Source organism: Nicotiana tabacum, chromosome 20, assembly GCF_000715075.1.
Source record: "Nicotiana tabacum cultivar K326 chromosome 20, ASM71507v2, whole genome shotgun sequence".
In the NCBI taxonomy this organism is placed as follows: Eukaryota; Viridiplantae; Streptophyta; class Magnoliopsida; order Solanales; family Solanaceae; genus Nicotiana; species Nicotiana tabacum.
In genome coordinates this window covers 34,670,374-34,687,365 of record NC_134099.1, presented here as the reverse complement: position 1 = coordinate 34,687,365, position 16,992 = coordinate 34,670,374, and the positions used below count along the sequence as shown (strand labels likewise).

Sequence of the window (16,992 nt, the reverse complement as noted above, 5' to 3'; positions counted from 1 at the left end):
TTCCCTAATATGATTACCTAGTCTACGGTTACTAGTCCACGTATATCGGTTCCCTTTGTAGCCTAAGTCAGCAAATTGACAATAATTAATAGAATCTAGAAAATATTGGGACCTATTTAAATTAATAGGTCTCCCGCCAAACTTATCACCCGCAGAGATAATTTCATTAAAATCTCCACCCAAATCCAAGGGCCGGTAAATTATCTTTTAGTCATCTAATATTGTGCCATAAAATATTTCGATCATAGTAATTTGTGCTAGCATATATTGCCGAAAATAACCATTGTTGGGTATAGGGCATTACCTTGATCATGTAGTGGATTTCTTGCTGGGTTGTTGCAATAACATCCATAGAGAGGGCCTCACGATGCCAGAGGAGGAAAATACCTCTAGATTGTCCTTCGGCGGGTACCTGTGCCATGTTAGAGAAAAGAAAATCTTCCTTGAGGGTGTGATGATCCTGGAGGTGGGTTTATAGCAATGCAACTAGTGATGGTGTTAAATTCTCATGATTAAACTGAAAGTGTGATTGAATTCAGAGAAAAGAAGAAGCAGCTTGTGAGAAGAAGAGCAGAGGAGGAAATTTTCTTATTCGATATATCTAAAATGAACAATGTACAACGTATATAACTGCTTCCTATAGTGACCAACTAACTACTGCCAACTCATGTACAGCTGTACAAGTATTAAATTAATGGACTAACTACGATTACATTGATCTAACTATAGTTAAGTTAAGAGCACATGTGAGCTAAGGCACTACTTGCGTGGACACCTCCTTTACACCCCCCCTCAAGCTAGGTCCACTGAATATGTTCTTCAGTCCTAGCTTGGACACCAAATAGTCATGTTGAAATCGCCCAAGGCCCTTGGTTATCAAGTCAGCTTCCTGTTCAGCAGTAGGAACATAGACAGTACTAATCAGCCCTTGCTGAACCTTTTCTCTAATGAAATGGCAGTCAATATTAATGTGTTTCGTACGTTCATGAAAAACTGGATTCGCTGCAATTTGAATAGCGGATTTACTATCACAATATATAGGAACAGGAGAGGAATGAGGAATGCCCAACTCCTTGAACAGACCTAGAATCCAAATCACCTCAGCTATAGTGGATGCCAAACTCCTGTACTCAGCCTCTGCTGAGCTGCGAGAGATGGTAGACTGCTTCTTGGACTTCCAAGAAATCAAAGAGCTGCCAAACTTGACAAAATAGCCGGTGACTGACTTGTGTGTGTTAGGGCAAGCAGCCCAATTTGCATCACAAAAGGCTGAAAGAGAGGCAGAGCAATTAGCACTTAGTAACACACCCATACCAGGACAAGACTTGACATATCTCATGACCCTCATAGCAGCCTCCATATGGAAGGACTTGGGTGTATGCATGAGTTGACTCAAACACTGCACAGCTAATGAAATGCCAGGACGAGTGATAGTCAAGTAGAGTAGTTTCCCCAGCAAACGTTGGTATGGTCCAGAATCAGGAAGAATAGAATCACCAGTAGAGTTTGTATGAGCATCAAACTCAGTGGTAGTCAGTCTGAGATTAAGCTCCATAGGAGAGTGGACTGGCTTTGACCCTGCTAATCCTAAATCAGAGATCAACTCCAAGGCATACTTGCGTTGATGCATCAAAATTCTCTGGTCACTCATAGCAAATTCAATGCCCAAGAAAAACTTGAGCTCACCAAGGTCTTTGATCTTAAAACTAGACTGTAAATCATCCTTGGTCTGTTGTATAAGCAAGATATCATCACATGTGATTAACAAGTCATCAACATAGACTAGAACCACCACCAACTTTTCTCCCACTCGCTTGAGGAACAAGGAATAATCTAGGTGGCTTTGTGTGAAACCAAATTTCTGCAATGCTGTTGTTAGCTTGATATTCCATTGTCTGGAAGCCTGCTTAAGTCCATAGAGGGACTTGAGCAGTTTATAGACTAAGGACTTATCAGTGGAATCATTGAACCCCTGTGTGATAGTCATATACACTTCTTCAAAAAGATCACCTTGCAAGAATGCATTGTACACATCCATTTGATGGATGGTCCAATGCCTGGAAGCTGCTATGGAAAGCACACTCCTGACAGTCACCATTTTTACCACAAGTGAAAATGTCTCTTGGTAGTCTAACCCTTCTCTCTGGTTGTATCCTTTTGCCACAAGTCTGGCTTTAAATCACTCTACTTCCCCAGTAGCCTTGTATTTAATATTGTACACCCATTTACATCCAATAGCCTTATTACCCTTAGGTAATAGGACAAGAGCTCATGTGTGGTTATCTTCTAAAGCCTTGATTTCAGACTTCATGGCTTCTACCCATCGCTTATCTTTAACTGCTTCTTGGTAGGTCACTGGTTCCACTTCAACAGAAAATTGGGACAAATAACTTTGATATTTAGGTACAATGTGATCATAGGTGATCACCTCGGAGAGTGGATATTTGCAGCATCCTGCAGACTTTCCTTTAGTAGGATGAATATAATCCTATAGCCAGATGGGAGGTTTAGACACTCTCCCTGATCTTCTAATATCCTGCCCAAGAGTGGGTAGATTACAATTAGGCACTGGAACATCAATAGTAGAACCAGCAACTATGGGATCATCATCAGTGACTAAAGTAGGTGTAGCATCTGTGGAACAGGAAATCTCAGGTAAATTTGGGGAACATGGAGCTGACTATGTGCAAGGTTCATTGTGTGGCATATGAACAGCCATAGGAGCTGGATCTGTAATAACATCCTGTCTAGGAACAGGAGTCGAATCAAGAAAGAAATCTGATGAAGCAATGTCCAAAGATTGGAATGGGAACACATCTTCATAAAAGACTACATCCCTGCTAATGAAGAACACTCTGTGTTCCAAATCCAATAGCCTGTAACCCTTTTGATGTGCTGCATATCCCAACAAAACAGATCTCACTGCCCTTGGCTCAAACTTGTCATGCTTGATCAAGTTTGTTGCAAAGCATAGGTATCCTAGCACTCTTAAATGGGAAATAGAAGGTTGTTTCCCATATAGCACTTCAAAAGGAGATTTACCTAAAAGAATTGAGGAGGGTATCCTGTTAATAATGTAGACTATTGTGTCAATGCAATGGCCTCAGTATCTAACAGGTAGATGTCCCTGAAATCTAATAGCACTAGCTGTTTCAAGTATATGCCTATATCTTCGTTCAACTACCCCATTTTGCTGAGGAGTGTATGGGCAAGAACTCTGGTGTACAATGCCATGCAACTGAAATAATTCCTTGCAAGAATGATTGAAAAATTCTCCTCCATTATCTGATCGAAATATCTTAATAGGCTTACCATATTGTGTCTTGACCAAAGCAATAAAGTTTTTGAGTAAAAACACTACATCAGATTTAAGTCGCATAAAGAATACCCAAATCCATCTAGTGCAATCATCTATCAAAGTAAGGAAAAATCTCATGCCATTATGAGTAGGAACCTTATATGGACCCCAAACATCCATGTGTATCAAGTCAAAACTAGATAAACTTCTACTCTTACTAAGTGCAAATGGTACTCTAGTCTGTCTTGCTAGTGGACATATCTCACACTTACTCAATTGATTGATACAAGAGAAATTGGTATTATTCAGTAGGCTAGGAATCTTCCTAAGAACTTGCATTGGAACATGTCATGTTCTCTTATGCCATAAATCTGCACCACCTGCTCCACTAGTTGCTGCAAATGCTCGATTTAATTTTCCTCCAACTGATGTAGAAAGAACATATAGTCCTTCCTCCTCCTTACCAATCCCCTTCGCCTTCCCAGACAAGAGGTCCTGAAATACAAAGCATTGTGGAAAGAATGTGACACAGCACTTCAAGTCCTTTGTCATTTTGGATACTGACAAAAGATTGAATTTGAACGTTGGAACACAAAGAACATCCTTAAGAGTATCACCTCCTGTAAGTTGGCATTCTCCCATGTGCGAAATTGTGGCTGAATCTCCAGTAAGCAACTGAACTTGTCATGTGCTTCCTACTGATTGTTTATTATGTAACACTTCTTTAGAACCAATCATATGATTCGTAGCTCCTGTATCTACAATCCATTTGCAAAGTACCATATTTTCACATAACTCTACATTGCCACAAAAGCATTTACCTACCATGTGAGCACTAGCATCTCCAATAGAACTCTTGCTCAATAGTTGTAACAGTTGGTTGTACTGATCTTGTGTGAAGAACTGGGCTGGTACTGTCCCATTGCTTGTTTGTTGACTAGGCACCTGTGTGGTTTGAGACTGTTCACTCAATAGGGCAGCATTTGCCTTTCCCCTTGGCTTGAAATCTGGAGGATAACCCACGATTTTGTGGCATTTGTCCTTCAATTGTCCTGTTTTATTACAAAATTCACATTTCATTAGTTTATAGCAATCTTTTCGAGTATGTCCTTTTAGATGGCAAAAGTCACACTCCAAACTATAATTTCTTCTTTGCTTGTTTCCTGATTGTGCAGTAAATAGAGCAGTAGGCTCAATATTCCCTGCATTTCCATAATTAGCACCAGTAATCATCCTCCTGCTTTCATCTTGAACTACCATGGTATATGCTTTGTTGATAGACGGCAAGATACTCATTAAGAGGATCTGACTTCTAGCTTGTTCAAAGCTATCACTTAATCCCACGAGAAATTGCAACAAACGTTGATATTCCAACTGCTCAACATACTCAGCTGCTGGAGGTGGTGGTAAAATGGAGTCATACTCTGCCCACAGATCTCTGAGCTTTGTAAAATATGTAGAAATAGAACACATTCCCTAAGTCATAGTGAAGATCTCATTGTGCAGATAGTACAATCTCGATCCATTTACTTTATCAAAAAGTTCCTTGAATGCAGCTCATACTGTACAAGCATTAGATGAAAAGAGTACTCTAGTTATTAAATCCTTGCTAACATTGCTCATCAACCACGAGGTCACAATCGCGTTGCATCGATCCCACTGGTGTGCTAGGCCATATCCAAAATCCTCTTTTGAAGTCGATCCGTCGACTAGACACAATTTATTTTTTCTAACAAGGTTACCTTCATAGCTCGACTCCAGAGAGTGTAATTATCCATTCCAGTTAGTATAAGCCCTACCGACATGGATCCAGCTCCATCGGAAGGATGTAGATATAGCGGGTGATTATGATCGAGAATCGTGGATCCTCCGACTGTATTGACCCCGTCGTTCATAGTACCGCTCAATTCTTCAGAGATCGCCATGAATTAGGTCAAATCAAGATGCTGAAAAACTGCAATTGTAGAAAATTAGGGTTCTAACGAATGCAGAAATGAGTGAGTTCCTTCGAATTTTCCTTAATTGCTCGAAAACTCCTTAGAATTACCCAATCAACGGCTCTGATACCATGTTAAATTCTCATGATTAAACTGATAGTGTGATTGAATTCAGAGAAAAGAAGAAGCAACTTGTGAGAAGAAGAGCAGAGGAGGAAATTTTCTTCTTCGATATATCTAAAATGAATAATGTACAGCGTATATAACTGCTTCCTACAGTGACCAACTAACTACTGCCAACTCATGTACAGCTATACATGTATTAAACTAATGGACTAACTACGATTACATTGATCTAACTATAGTTAAGTTAAGAGCACATGTGAGCTAAGGCACTACCTTCGTGGACACCTCCTTTACAGATGGACTATGGTAGTCTAGTAGAGATCGGAAATTCCTACGAAATTCTTGGGATTGGGCCCCCCAACAATTCCATACAATAAAGTTCACTTGACTATTATTTGTTTCTGTCATGGGTGTTTCTTGTAGTGCTTGGTTTTGCCCAGTGGTGGCCTCACTCTATGCATGGAGTGAGGGAATCACGACTACTGCATATTTTGCCCACCGCCCGATTTGCGGTTGGCCGTATTCGTAGGGAGAATATGTGGAGATTTGGGGGACAGTTTAGATGAAACTTTTTTGCGTATTCCTCCTTGACCACAAATACCTTGATTCCTGCAAGCCAGAGAGGTTCTGGTCGTGTGTTCCAGTAGTGCTCCATCACCTTTGCTATTTCCTGTTGGAATTCTATGTTTGGTTCTACTGGATTGGGAGGGGGTGGTGAGTGTGGTGGGGAGAGTGGTGGAGTGATCAGTGGTGGAAGGGTGTATGGTTGGATCCATGGGGTCGTTGGAAAAGGCGTCAATGGTGGATAGAAGAGGAGCTGGAGACGGTGGGGATAGAGATAGGTGGGATCCCAGTATAGGGTTGGATTTGTTATTGTTTGGTATGGTACTAGTAATAGGGTTTGCATCATAGACCAATGGTACCGGCCATAAATATTCGTCGCTAGACAGATCCCCTCTGTTATGATTTGTGCTAAATCCGTTAGTTTTGTGAGAAGAATCGTAACTTCCAGATTGTTCACCACCATGGTAAAGATTACATCGTGATTCTGGAGGCCCACCTCCAACCATGACTTTGGATCCACCATTGCATGATTTGTTTGAGTTGTGAAGATGTGAGTGTTGGTATTCATGGTTGATGCTTGAAACTGGAGGTGATGGTAACGAGGTAAGGGGCGTGTTTGGACTCGGTGGAGTTGTTGATCTTTGTAGTAGTGTTGGTTGATTCTCTGTGCATGGTTAATATGGTGAGGAGTAGTAGTACGTGAGTTTGGGGGGTGGTCAGTAATGACTGTTGTGAAGCGGTAGTGTTTTGTGGGAATGAGGGGTGGTGAAAAAGGGCGGTGAACAAGGTTTTGATTGTTGGGGTAAAGAGTGAGGTGATATTGGTTTATGTAATGAATCAGGAGTGTGGTTATCAAGAATTAGATTAGTGGAATTGGGGGGATTATTTTCGTGTGGAATTATATCATCAGAGCAATGATGTGCCTTGGATTTCTGAATATATGTTGAGATTTGGTGGGTGATCGTGGGACTAGGTATAGTGGGTAGGGCAGATGATGTGGCTACATTAGTGTATGAATTAGTGATATCTGATATTTGAAACCACATGAGAGGTTTATGCAATATTTTTATAATAAACGGGCAATTTAAATTGGGAATTTTTCATAAAGCACCATCTTTTAAGTCTAATTAGCCATTTATAGATACCCTTTGCTATATTACGTGTTATAGATACCTTTTATGTTTTTATACAATGTATTTTATGTATTTAAGCTGTTGTATTCATTAATACAACCAAAAAAATAGGCGTAAAAACTGGAATTCCAGCTAAGTTTGACATGTATTTAGTTGTATTCAAGCGACATTAATGTTAAATACAGAAGGTTAAACTGGTTAAAAACGGAAGGAAATCAAATCACATGATATTCTCCTAATTTAACTCCACGAACTAAGGAAATCAAATCACATGATATTCTCCTAATTTAACTCTACGAACTAAGGAAATCAAATCACATGATATTCTCCTAATTTAACTCAACGAACTAAAACGACCCCTCATTAATCTGTATTTGAAAGATACATAATAAAGATTATAGCTGAATAAAGAGAAATACATATGAATAATACAGTTGAGTAGAACTGTATACAGTTGAATACAACAAAATACAACTTAATTCATCTGAATAAAACACTTGAATACAACAAAATACAACTGAATACAGCTGAATAAAACTCTTGAATGCAACAAAATACAACTAACTTCTGTTGAATAAAATAGTTAAATACAACTGATTAAAACTGAATACAAGAGAATACGCATAACTTTTTAATACATCTAAAATATATAAATTAATGCGGCTGAATACATGTGAATACAGCGGAAATATACATTCGAATACAACTGAATACAAATAGGCGATTTGGGCGATCTAGAGAGAGAAGCAGCCTGATGGCTTCGCCGCCCGGTAGTCAGCTATTAATTCCGGCTGGTCAGCCCCTTAACACATCTGCCCAACCTCCTACAACAACTACAAACAATCCCCAGCCCTCAAATCCCACAAACGAAGCCATGAATTACGCAAAAGCTGTGAACCCTACTTCAACGACCACTGCCAAGCAGAATCGAGCCGCTACAGTTGAACCAATTGCTCTTCGTCTATCAAAATCAATGAATTAAACTTACCCTAGGCGATTGTAATGGAGTGATAATGGAGGAGAACTAGAGAATTTGGGTGGGAGGAGAGGTATGAATCGTGGGTTGAGGGAGAAAGAGTAAAGTGTATGCAAAAAGAGAGAGAACGTGGTTAGTCAATTTTACTGTGATTATGTGAGAGAAAAGACTAAAAAGGAGAGAGAAAAATATTATTTAGCATATATGGTGCCTTAAATGTAGGATGTAACTATAATTAGATATTTGGCTATAAAGTATAAAAGGTATCTATAGGATGTAATATTTTAAAATGGTATTTATTTAAAATAAATAAGGTACTAAGGTTTTCTATAGGGTGTAAAAATTCCTATTACTATTGGGATTTGTTTGTGGTGGGCTAGATTGTGTTTGGGCTATTATTTGGGCGACTGGGCTGCCTACGTTATGGGCTTGGGTGATGAGTCCAATGGAGGATTTGATTCATCTAAGTGAAGTTTTGCAAATTGAATAGAGTGTGTGTAGAGAGGTAGGTCTTCCTTATCGTAATTAGCATTAATAGCTTGTTTACCATATTTATTAGGGGGTGTATTAACTGGGGGTGGGAGAGTAGAAGATGTACCTACTCGTGGCGCATGTGGGAGTTTTCTGGAAGTAGTCGGTGGTAGGCCATCTTCAGAGAATGTTGGTTGTGGACCCCTATGTTTTGTGGTGGGAAAATGTACCGTTTGCCATTCATTTAATTCTGTGGTTGCTGTTGTGGAATTTGGATTGAGTGTAAGGGTGGGGGCGTGTTAGCCAAAGTGGTGTTTGTTGGGAAATTTCTTATTAAATGCCCTAACTTTCCACAGGCAGTATAAAGAAAGTGAATACCTTCATAGAGAATAACCTGTCTATGAGTACCTATATAGGGATGTGTTCTGAGGGGTTTCTCCAACGGCACCTCAACGCATATTTTGGCGTATTGACCTCACATTGTCCTAGAGGTACAGGTATCGATTTTCAACAGCTTGCCTATTTTGTTACTCATTTTGTGGAGGATGTCAAGGTCATAGAATTCAATGGGTAACTCGGGAGGTGAACCCAAATTGCAGAGTATGTGAGGTTTGCAGTGGAGGCGAGGAATTTGGGCTCCCATCCACGAACTGAGAGGAAATGATTTAGTATGAACCAAGGACGATGACCGAGAATTGCCATGGAAAATGAAGGCGGGATTTATCTTCAGTTGTTAAGGGGATACAACTATCTGAGTCTATGGAGGGGTTAGTTTCATCCATCATAGTGAGTTGGGGATTTGGGTTACTGAGGACAGGGGATAGTTGAGTATTTGTGATTAAATTTTCCAAAAAGGAGGTTTTTGTAGTGGTAGTTGGTGAGGAGGGATGATCAATCTGCATGGTGGTGGTAATTTGGGGTTTCGATTATTGGGGGATTGTAGTTGTGGTACAAGGATCCATGGTTATTCGGTTGAGTGGGTGGAGTTACTGTTAGTTATGGTGCAGCTGAGAAGAATTGTTATTGGGAGTGGGAGTAGAGAGCATTTTGATACAAAGCGGAAAATATACCGAGGGTCTATGCCTCATCGGAATGGAAATATTATCAACCGCCTACGTATTTTTTGGCTAGGAATTAGGTGATCTTTATTCTTCATATCTACTGGAAGACTAATTTTGTAGTTGATGGTATAGCCAATTTGATTTTTAGTCAAGAGCCTCATTTAGAATGATATGCGCTTTTGCCTTTTAGTATTTCTTCGCATATTGCGTCAGATGTTGTGGCGGAGTTTCATTTCCTCGCTTAATTTCTAGCAAGCTTTTTAGAAGAAAAGAAATACTACTAATAGTGCACAACGTAATTTGTATAGAAAATCAATCCAATAAAGCATGCAGAACTTTTCATTTATTTCTAGATTAATAACCCACGATATAAAATCAAAGCTACATAATTGGCGTCTGCATAGATCTAAATGCTGAGCTTTATATAAGCCAAAATTTAAGATTTGTAAAAATAAAAGTGCACCAGCAATGTCATCTCTGAATTCACAAGAGATGCATGAAGTGACCCAGTGTAAAATGAAGGAGCTGTATTTTAGAGCTTTTTAAAAAAATATATTAAAAAAATCCTCGGTCGGATAGCGGACTACCTAGGTAAAGTGATTGACTTTTTCATTACAAAAAAATTATTTAGTGATTTTTTGTGATTCTTAGACTAAAAGTTAGGTGATTTTCTCGTTACATATAATAATTTATTGGTACAAAGCAAAAGTTGAGTGACTATTTATGACATTAGTTTTTTGGAAAAATTGGACTATCCAATTTACATAATAATGGTGACAATAGAATTTCGCAAAACAAAAGGATAAATGAAATGGATGGACTCGTAATAGTTCTGATTTCACCTCTCTTTTTTTGTGGCAATGTCATGCATTGTTTATTTCTATAGGAACAAAACAACAGATATTCTTCTTTCATTTTGTTTTTTATTACGTATCGTCTTTATGTCAGGCTTTGCATTTCTCTGGAAAATTCACTTTTGGGAAAAGAAACAGTGTATTTTTCAAGAAAATGGGACCCTTTTCCTCTAAAAGAATGAGTACATGAAAGGAAAGAAGCCAAAAAATTGACCATATTCAATAAATTAAATGATAATCCACGAAACTAATTAATTGAATGTGCTAGGATACATTGTTTAATTTGAAATATACGTACTTATTTTGCAAACATAATTACTACTTAGTTAATGAACGTCCTGTGAATTTAACTAGATGGCGGTTTTTATGTCTATTTTTCCGTTGTCTTGACAATTACAAGATAAAACAACTCGACCTATTCATAAGGTCTTTGAATACAACCTCCGAAATTATTAGGAAATGTAACAAAACAAAAATTTCTTTCTAAAACCTCATCTTCTATCCTTTTAATTTCCATCTTCTATATATTCTCCTTCAATTGATTCTTCAACAACATCGTCATGGTTTCAAAATGGATGGTCATGACGACCTTTATTTTCTACTGGATATTGCTCATTTTATCTCTCTTCGCCGCCATTGTTCTTGTTGTACTTATCTTGCATCATTTGGTCGAAGGTTTCAAAGGACTTGTAATATACATACGAAGGACAAAGGATGAAAGGACTAGAGCTGTACGTGTTGTGGATGAATCACAATTCAAGGATGTTACAAACAGTGCCATGCATTTTCAAGTATAATCGGAGTTCAATTCTCACTGTCTCCTGTAATAGAGAAAAGAAAAACGAGGCATGAACATGACGACGTTTTTATCTTGCATGCATGGAGAGATTAAGGAATTTAAAGGAATTTTCTCAGTTTTGGCATCGATTAGGCCTAAACCCTAATTCTATCGGGAAAGAATTCTTTGTGAGGAGAGATTGTAACACTGATTTTATCAGGTGGATATAAATGTTATGTAGTGTTATCAATTTCCAACTTCATTGTATATGCGTTAACTAACACGTTTGATTCTTTTTTCCCTTTTCTGCTATCTTACATGATATTTTTCTTTTCATACGAAAAATCATAATGTTATCACTTCGATCATGCATTGAAAGGAAATCTGTTGGTTAACAGAGCGGAACAAATATATTCAAACTCAACTAGCTAGTTTGAGATTATGAAGCAATTGATTGATTGAGTATATAATATTGCTAGTTATATATGGTTCCTAGAGTAATGTGTGATGGTGTTGAGGTTGGTTGATCTAATTAGTGTGTGACTTGGGTGATTGTTTTTGTTGGTTCATTTGCTTCGATAATTCTGTCTCCGTATCACTTTGAGTTGGATGTCTATCGGAAACAATCTTTCTAACTTCATAAGGCAGTGGTAAGATCTCCTTATTCACTATCCTCCCCAAACCCTATTATGCAGACTTATATTGGATTTGTTGTTATTTTGTTGTTGATTATAGGTGATTGTCAAAGAGGGGGCTGTTCGGGCTTTTCCGTTGGTCAAAATGAATTATCGTCTCAATTAATTGGTTGAGAATATACATTTCTATTGATATCCTTGAGGTGATTTTAAAGTAAATCTAGCTACTCAATGACTCATAAAAAGAAATGCTATGTATCAGTAGACTGATAATCTTTTATTTCTTAATATTCGATGTTTACATCAAATCATATTAATTTATAAGGCTACATATTATGTTCTAGAGATAGGAGAATATATGGAGTAGTAATTAATAATAAATAGATAAAAAGTTTATGTATAGACACATATCATGCATCTATTGATTTAACGTAAACATCTCATATAGGTGGATTATCAATAGAATTTAAGTTCTATATATTCATGATGCAATATATATTTTCCCAATCATATCATTTATTAAATAATTACAAGTAAATCTCTTAATAACTATTAATTTAAGTATTACTGTACATACTAAAAATTGTTTATATTGTTAGTGAATTTTAACACGTATGTGATAGTATATTAGTTACTTATTTTTATCAAATTATAAATTTATTAATTTATTAATTTATAATTTGATAAAAATAAGTAACTAATATACTATCACATACGTGTTAAAATTCACTAACAATATAAACAATTTTTAGTATGTACAGTAATACTTAAATTAATAGTTATTAAGAGATTGGGGGGTCGAGCGAGCACATTTTTAAGTAGTATGTAGACCTGTCCTTCTCTCTAACCCCTCGTCCAATAACCCCAACTGCCATGGAAAAACAAGAAGCTAACAAGGAACTTCAACATATCCCTCTCAAACCTCCAGATATCACTACAACAAACACTACTACAACTATGAATCATCAATCATCCTTAAAAGAAAAATTATTATCATCAGGATTTATGATGCATATTGATCTGGTGGAAAGCGACCCTGCAAAGGAAGAGCACAACAAAATAGAGGAGTCCATGGAAATAACCTCACAAGAATTACACCAAGGTATAAGGACAATTCATCTATCAGATGAAGATAAAAATAGAATGTATCAACCATGAAAATACACTCTGATTATTAAACTACTGGGTAAACGCATACAACATCAATATCTAAAAAAGAAAATACAAGAAATGTGGAAACCATCGGAGAACTTCCCTCTCATAGATCTTGGATCAAACTATTTCATTATCAAACTTAACAAAGAGGAAAACATGGTCAACGCGCTGCAAAATGGCCCTTGGTTCGTCAACGAATTCTTCCTCTCCATAAAGAAATGGGAACCAAACTTCATTGCAAGCAAGGTAACACAGGAAAGATCAGCTATTTGGATACATCTTCCCTAGCTGCCCACCGAATTTTATGATGCGGTTATATTAAAGAATATAGGCAACACCATTAGAAAGCTTTGATGCCTGTACAAGTGCAACACTTCGAGGACGATACGTACGCCTATGTGTTGAGATGCCCCTTGATGAACCAGTCCAATCTTGCATCCTCATAGGCAAATACAAGCAGCACATCATATATGAAGGAGAACACATGCATCCTCTGCAAAGCATGTGGGAGACTAGGCCACACCACCCAGCACTGCTCTTACACCAAAGCTTCATCCACACCTTATGACGTAGAGCAACAAGTGATGACCACCATCACCAACCCCATCGACCATGCATTGGCAAACGGTGGCTTTCCAAAAGAGAAGGATAGCACAGACAAGAACAACGAGGAACAGCCAGGAACAACTAGTAATACAGCACAAAAACTCCCAAAGTGCAACCTCAGGTATTAATGTAAAAATATTTGAAGCGGCCACGGGTAAGTACCTCCATACTCAAAAGCTTTCTTATAGATCTAAGGATATTGATCATACATAATACCCCAGTCCCAATCTAATAAACACAAACAAAAACCAACCAACCATGACTCCTACAAATAATGGGTTAAGAAGAAAGTTGGACATCAATAATAATAATAATCAATCATAACTCTACCATAATAAATTTGATATTCTTCAGGAATCAAAGGAATGCGAAGAGATGGATATTCTCACAAACATTCCTCTGCAACTGCACAACTTTTTCTCTCCCACACACAAAACCTCTTCGATACAAACAATGAGCACATCCACTGTCCAAGCGACACGTGTGACAAATGTGGCTAACACCAATGAAAATGTTGAACACTTGCAACCCAAGTTGAAGCCAAATCATAATGCTACTGACAGCCCAAACATAGCCAAAAATCATAACCTGCATGCAATCAAAAATCAATCCACAAGCGACAAGTTAGCTATAACCCAACACACGGGCATACACTTGTCATCAGAGGCTGTCCAAATGGACACACCTATGGACACTACTAACCAAACGGATCCTATATACTCCCACACGCCTAATTCACTCAATCACACACAAGTTCAATCTTCCACAAAAGATACACAACCATTTTCACCACCTTTTCAGCGTTCCCCCTACATCTTAAAAGATAACACTCCACAACAAAATGGCAAACTTACTACTACCCCTAAACAAAAGAACTCGGTTGACACTACTAACACACAAGGTGCCTAGAAACTTCTTCCAACCTCCCACGATGAACCTCAACAACCCAAACAACCCCATGCAAATTCCAAACCTAGTATATGCAACTCAGCCACAATACCTCGACCACCAACCAACTTCATGGATCGAGCAGGGGCTACAGGGTCAAGCTCTCTTCTCCTCAATGATAATAGAAGGGCAGGAAGTCATGGTGATAATCTAAAACCAAACTTCCTAGCCCAGGTGTTGGCAGAAGGGATGAGAATGGTCATGGAAAACTATATGAACCATATGTGGATGGCCAACATTCTCGATCGACTAGCTCCAGCAGTAGCTCATGCTTTCTACCATACCATGCACAACCACTGGAATCTACCACAACACTTCAACCCTCTATTGAACATGAAATAAATGTTCGGACTCCCATTCTTCCCATCATAGGAGATAACAGAGATGAATCCACTATTTTTCCCTTAGATACCCTAGCAAGCCCAACACCACACTCATATGGGCCCTCCGATGGAACAAGGAGCAAATCTAGAACAGGAAGTGCAAGAAGCAGAAGAGGTGGTGATTCCCCACCCTCCGGGAAGAAGCTCCTTCACAGAAATCTCAACAATAATAGATATAGCCCTTATGTTATTCCCAGAGAGGGTGGACAAGAAATACATACTCTGTTGCCTAATAGCACTCCAAAGATGCTCAATCGAAATAACACCATCGATCAACACAGCAACAACAAAGTATGTTGTCCTAGTGAATCCCACTTTGAGAGACAGCCCATTAATAAGGGGAACTAATCCTAACACAGCTCCTTCCAAAATTATTCCTCAATCATGAATACACCTACTAGCATAATCATATGGAACGTTAGAGGAGCTAATAATGCTGACTTTAGACATAACTTTAGGGAGCTGATTAACAATCACAACCCATGCATGGTTGCACTATTGGAAACAAAAATGGAGAATTATGCACTTCTTGGGGCAGACTTCAACTTCTTAGATCTAATTAAGATTCCGGAGGTTGGCAGAGCTGGTGGCATGGTTATTATGTGGATAGACACCATGGTAGCAGTAGAACGTGTTAGGCAGACTGATCAAGAACTGCATGCCCTAGTCCAGGTATTACCAAATCATAACTCTTGGCTTTTTAGTGCAATATATGCTAGTAATTATGTTGCTAATAGGATAACTCTGTGGAAAAATCTTAGGTCTATGTTTGATAACTACAAAAGCCCTTGGCTCATAGGTGGCAACTTTAATGATGTCTTGACTCAAGATGAGAAATAGGAGGCAGGAACATTAGTAGGAACAGGACCTCTAGATTTTGGTCGTGTATTAATTACTGTAACTTAATTGATCTAGGATTCAAAGGTTGTCGTTACACGTGGTCTAACCATAGAAATAGGACGCATGGTCTTATATTAGAAAGACTAGATCGATACCTTGCTAATGAAACCTGGCTGGAGTTGTACCCCTCAGTAATGGTAACTCACCTCCCAACAACCTACTCCGACCATAATCCACTATTAATCAGGCTAACAAATCCAATCTCGACTAATTCTACAAAATTCTTTAGACTCGAAAAATATTGGCTAAGCCACCCAGAATTTAGTAAAGTGGTTGAACAAAGTTGGGGTAATAGGAATTTCAGTGAGGCACAAAGATGTTTTCAGACTAACATTAAAGAAAGAGTACCCAAAATTTTGGAAATATTTTCGAAAATAAGAAAAGGATACTAGCCATAATTAGGGGGGTCCAAAACTCATCAAGTTATGCTACTCGCACATTCCTTAGAAACTTGGAACAAACTCTAATCACTGATTATAATAATACTCTACGCCTAGAGGAAGATCATTGGAAGATTAGATCTCGTCTTAATTGGCTAAATGAGGGTGATGCCAATACCAATTTTTTACATTTATGTCCTTAATAGTTATAGGCATAACAGTATTTTTTTCTTTAAAGATAACACGGGGAATTGGATAATGGAACGTCAGAAAATCATTGAGCACACTCACCAATATTTCCAAAATATATTCACAACCAACAATACTCTATCAGAGTGGAATACGGTTAAAAATGATCACACAAATTTTGCCAATATTGACCTCTCCCCACTGGATAGGCTATTGGACACCCAAGAAATTATTTTGGTTGTATATTCTTTTAAGCCATACAAGGCCCGGGTCCTGATGGCATGCACCCTATTTTCTACCAACGATATTGGAATATTGTGGGTCCCTCGATTATCCGGCTTTGTAAAGAAATATTTGCCAGATCCAGAATTTTTGAGGAAATAAATCACACCTTATTATGCCTCATCCCTAAATTTAAGCATGCAAATAACCTCAATAATTTCCGACCAATAGGACTCTGCAACACCACTTACAAAATAATCACCAAAATAATTATTAACTGCATCAAGCTTTTTCTAACTGATCTTATCAGCCCATGCCAAGCTAGCTTCTTAAAGGGGAAGCGAGCATGTGATAATGCTATTATTATACAAGAAGT

The 16,992-nt window shown here is 38.2% G+C and overlaps 1 protein-coding gene across 1 annotated transcript; it reads right to left on the bottom strand.

Moving 5' to 3' along the window:
* Nucleotides 1–2,269: 2,269 nt before the first annotated feature.
* Nucleotides 2,270–5,223, bottom strand: LOC142174332 (uncharacterized). The gene is made up of 6 exons (XM_075240111.1): nt 5,041–5,223; nt 4,079–4,774; nt 3,916–3,993; nt 3,679–3,793; nt 2,714–3,042; nt 2,270–2,488 (listed from the first exon to the last, which is right to left on the bottom strand). Exons 1-6 carry the CDS (start codon nt 5,221–5,223, stop codon nt 2,270–2,272), a joined length of 1,620 nt encoding a protein of 539 aa, XP_075096212.1.
* Between the last annotated feature and the right edge of the window lie 11,769 nt (nt 5,224–16,992).

What these genes read in the sequence shown, in the direction of transcription:
- LOC142174332 (XM_075240111.1), bottom strand. Translation starts at nt 5,223, where the DNA reads ATGGCGATCTCTGAAGAATTGAGCGGTACTATGAACGACGGGGTCAAT. An exon ending in TCTGGAGTCGAGCTATGAAG is followed by an intron (nt 4,775 to 5,040) that starts GTAACCTTGTTA and finishes ACTATGACTTAG; the next exon opens with GGAATGTGTTCTATTTCTAC. An exon ending in TGCAGCAACTAGTGGAGCAG is followed by an intron (nt 3,043 to 3,678) that starts GTGGTGCAGATT and finishes CAATTCTTTTAG; the next exon opens with GTAAATCTCCTTTTGAAGTG.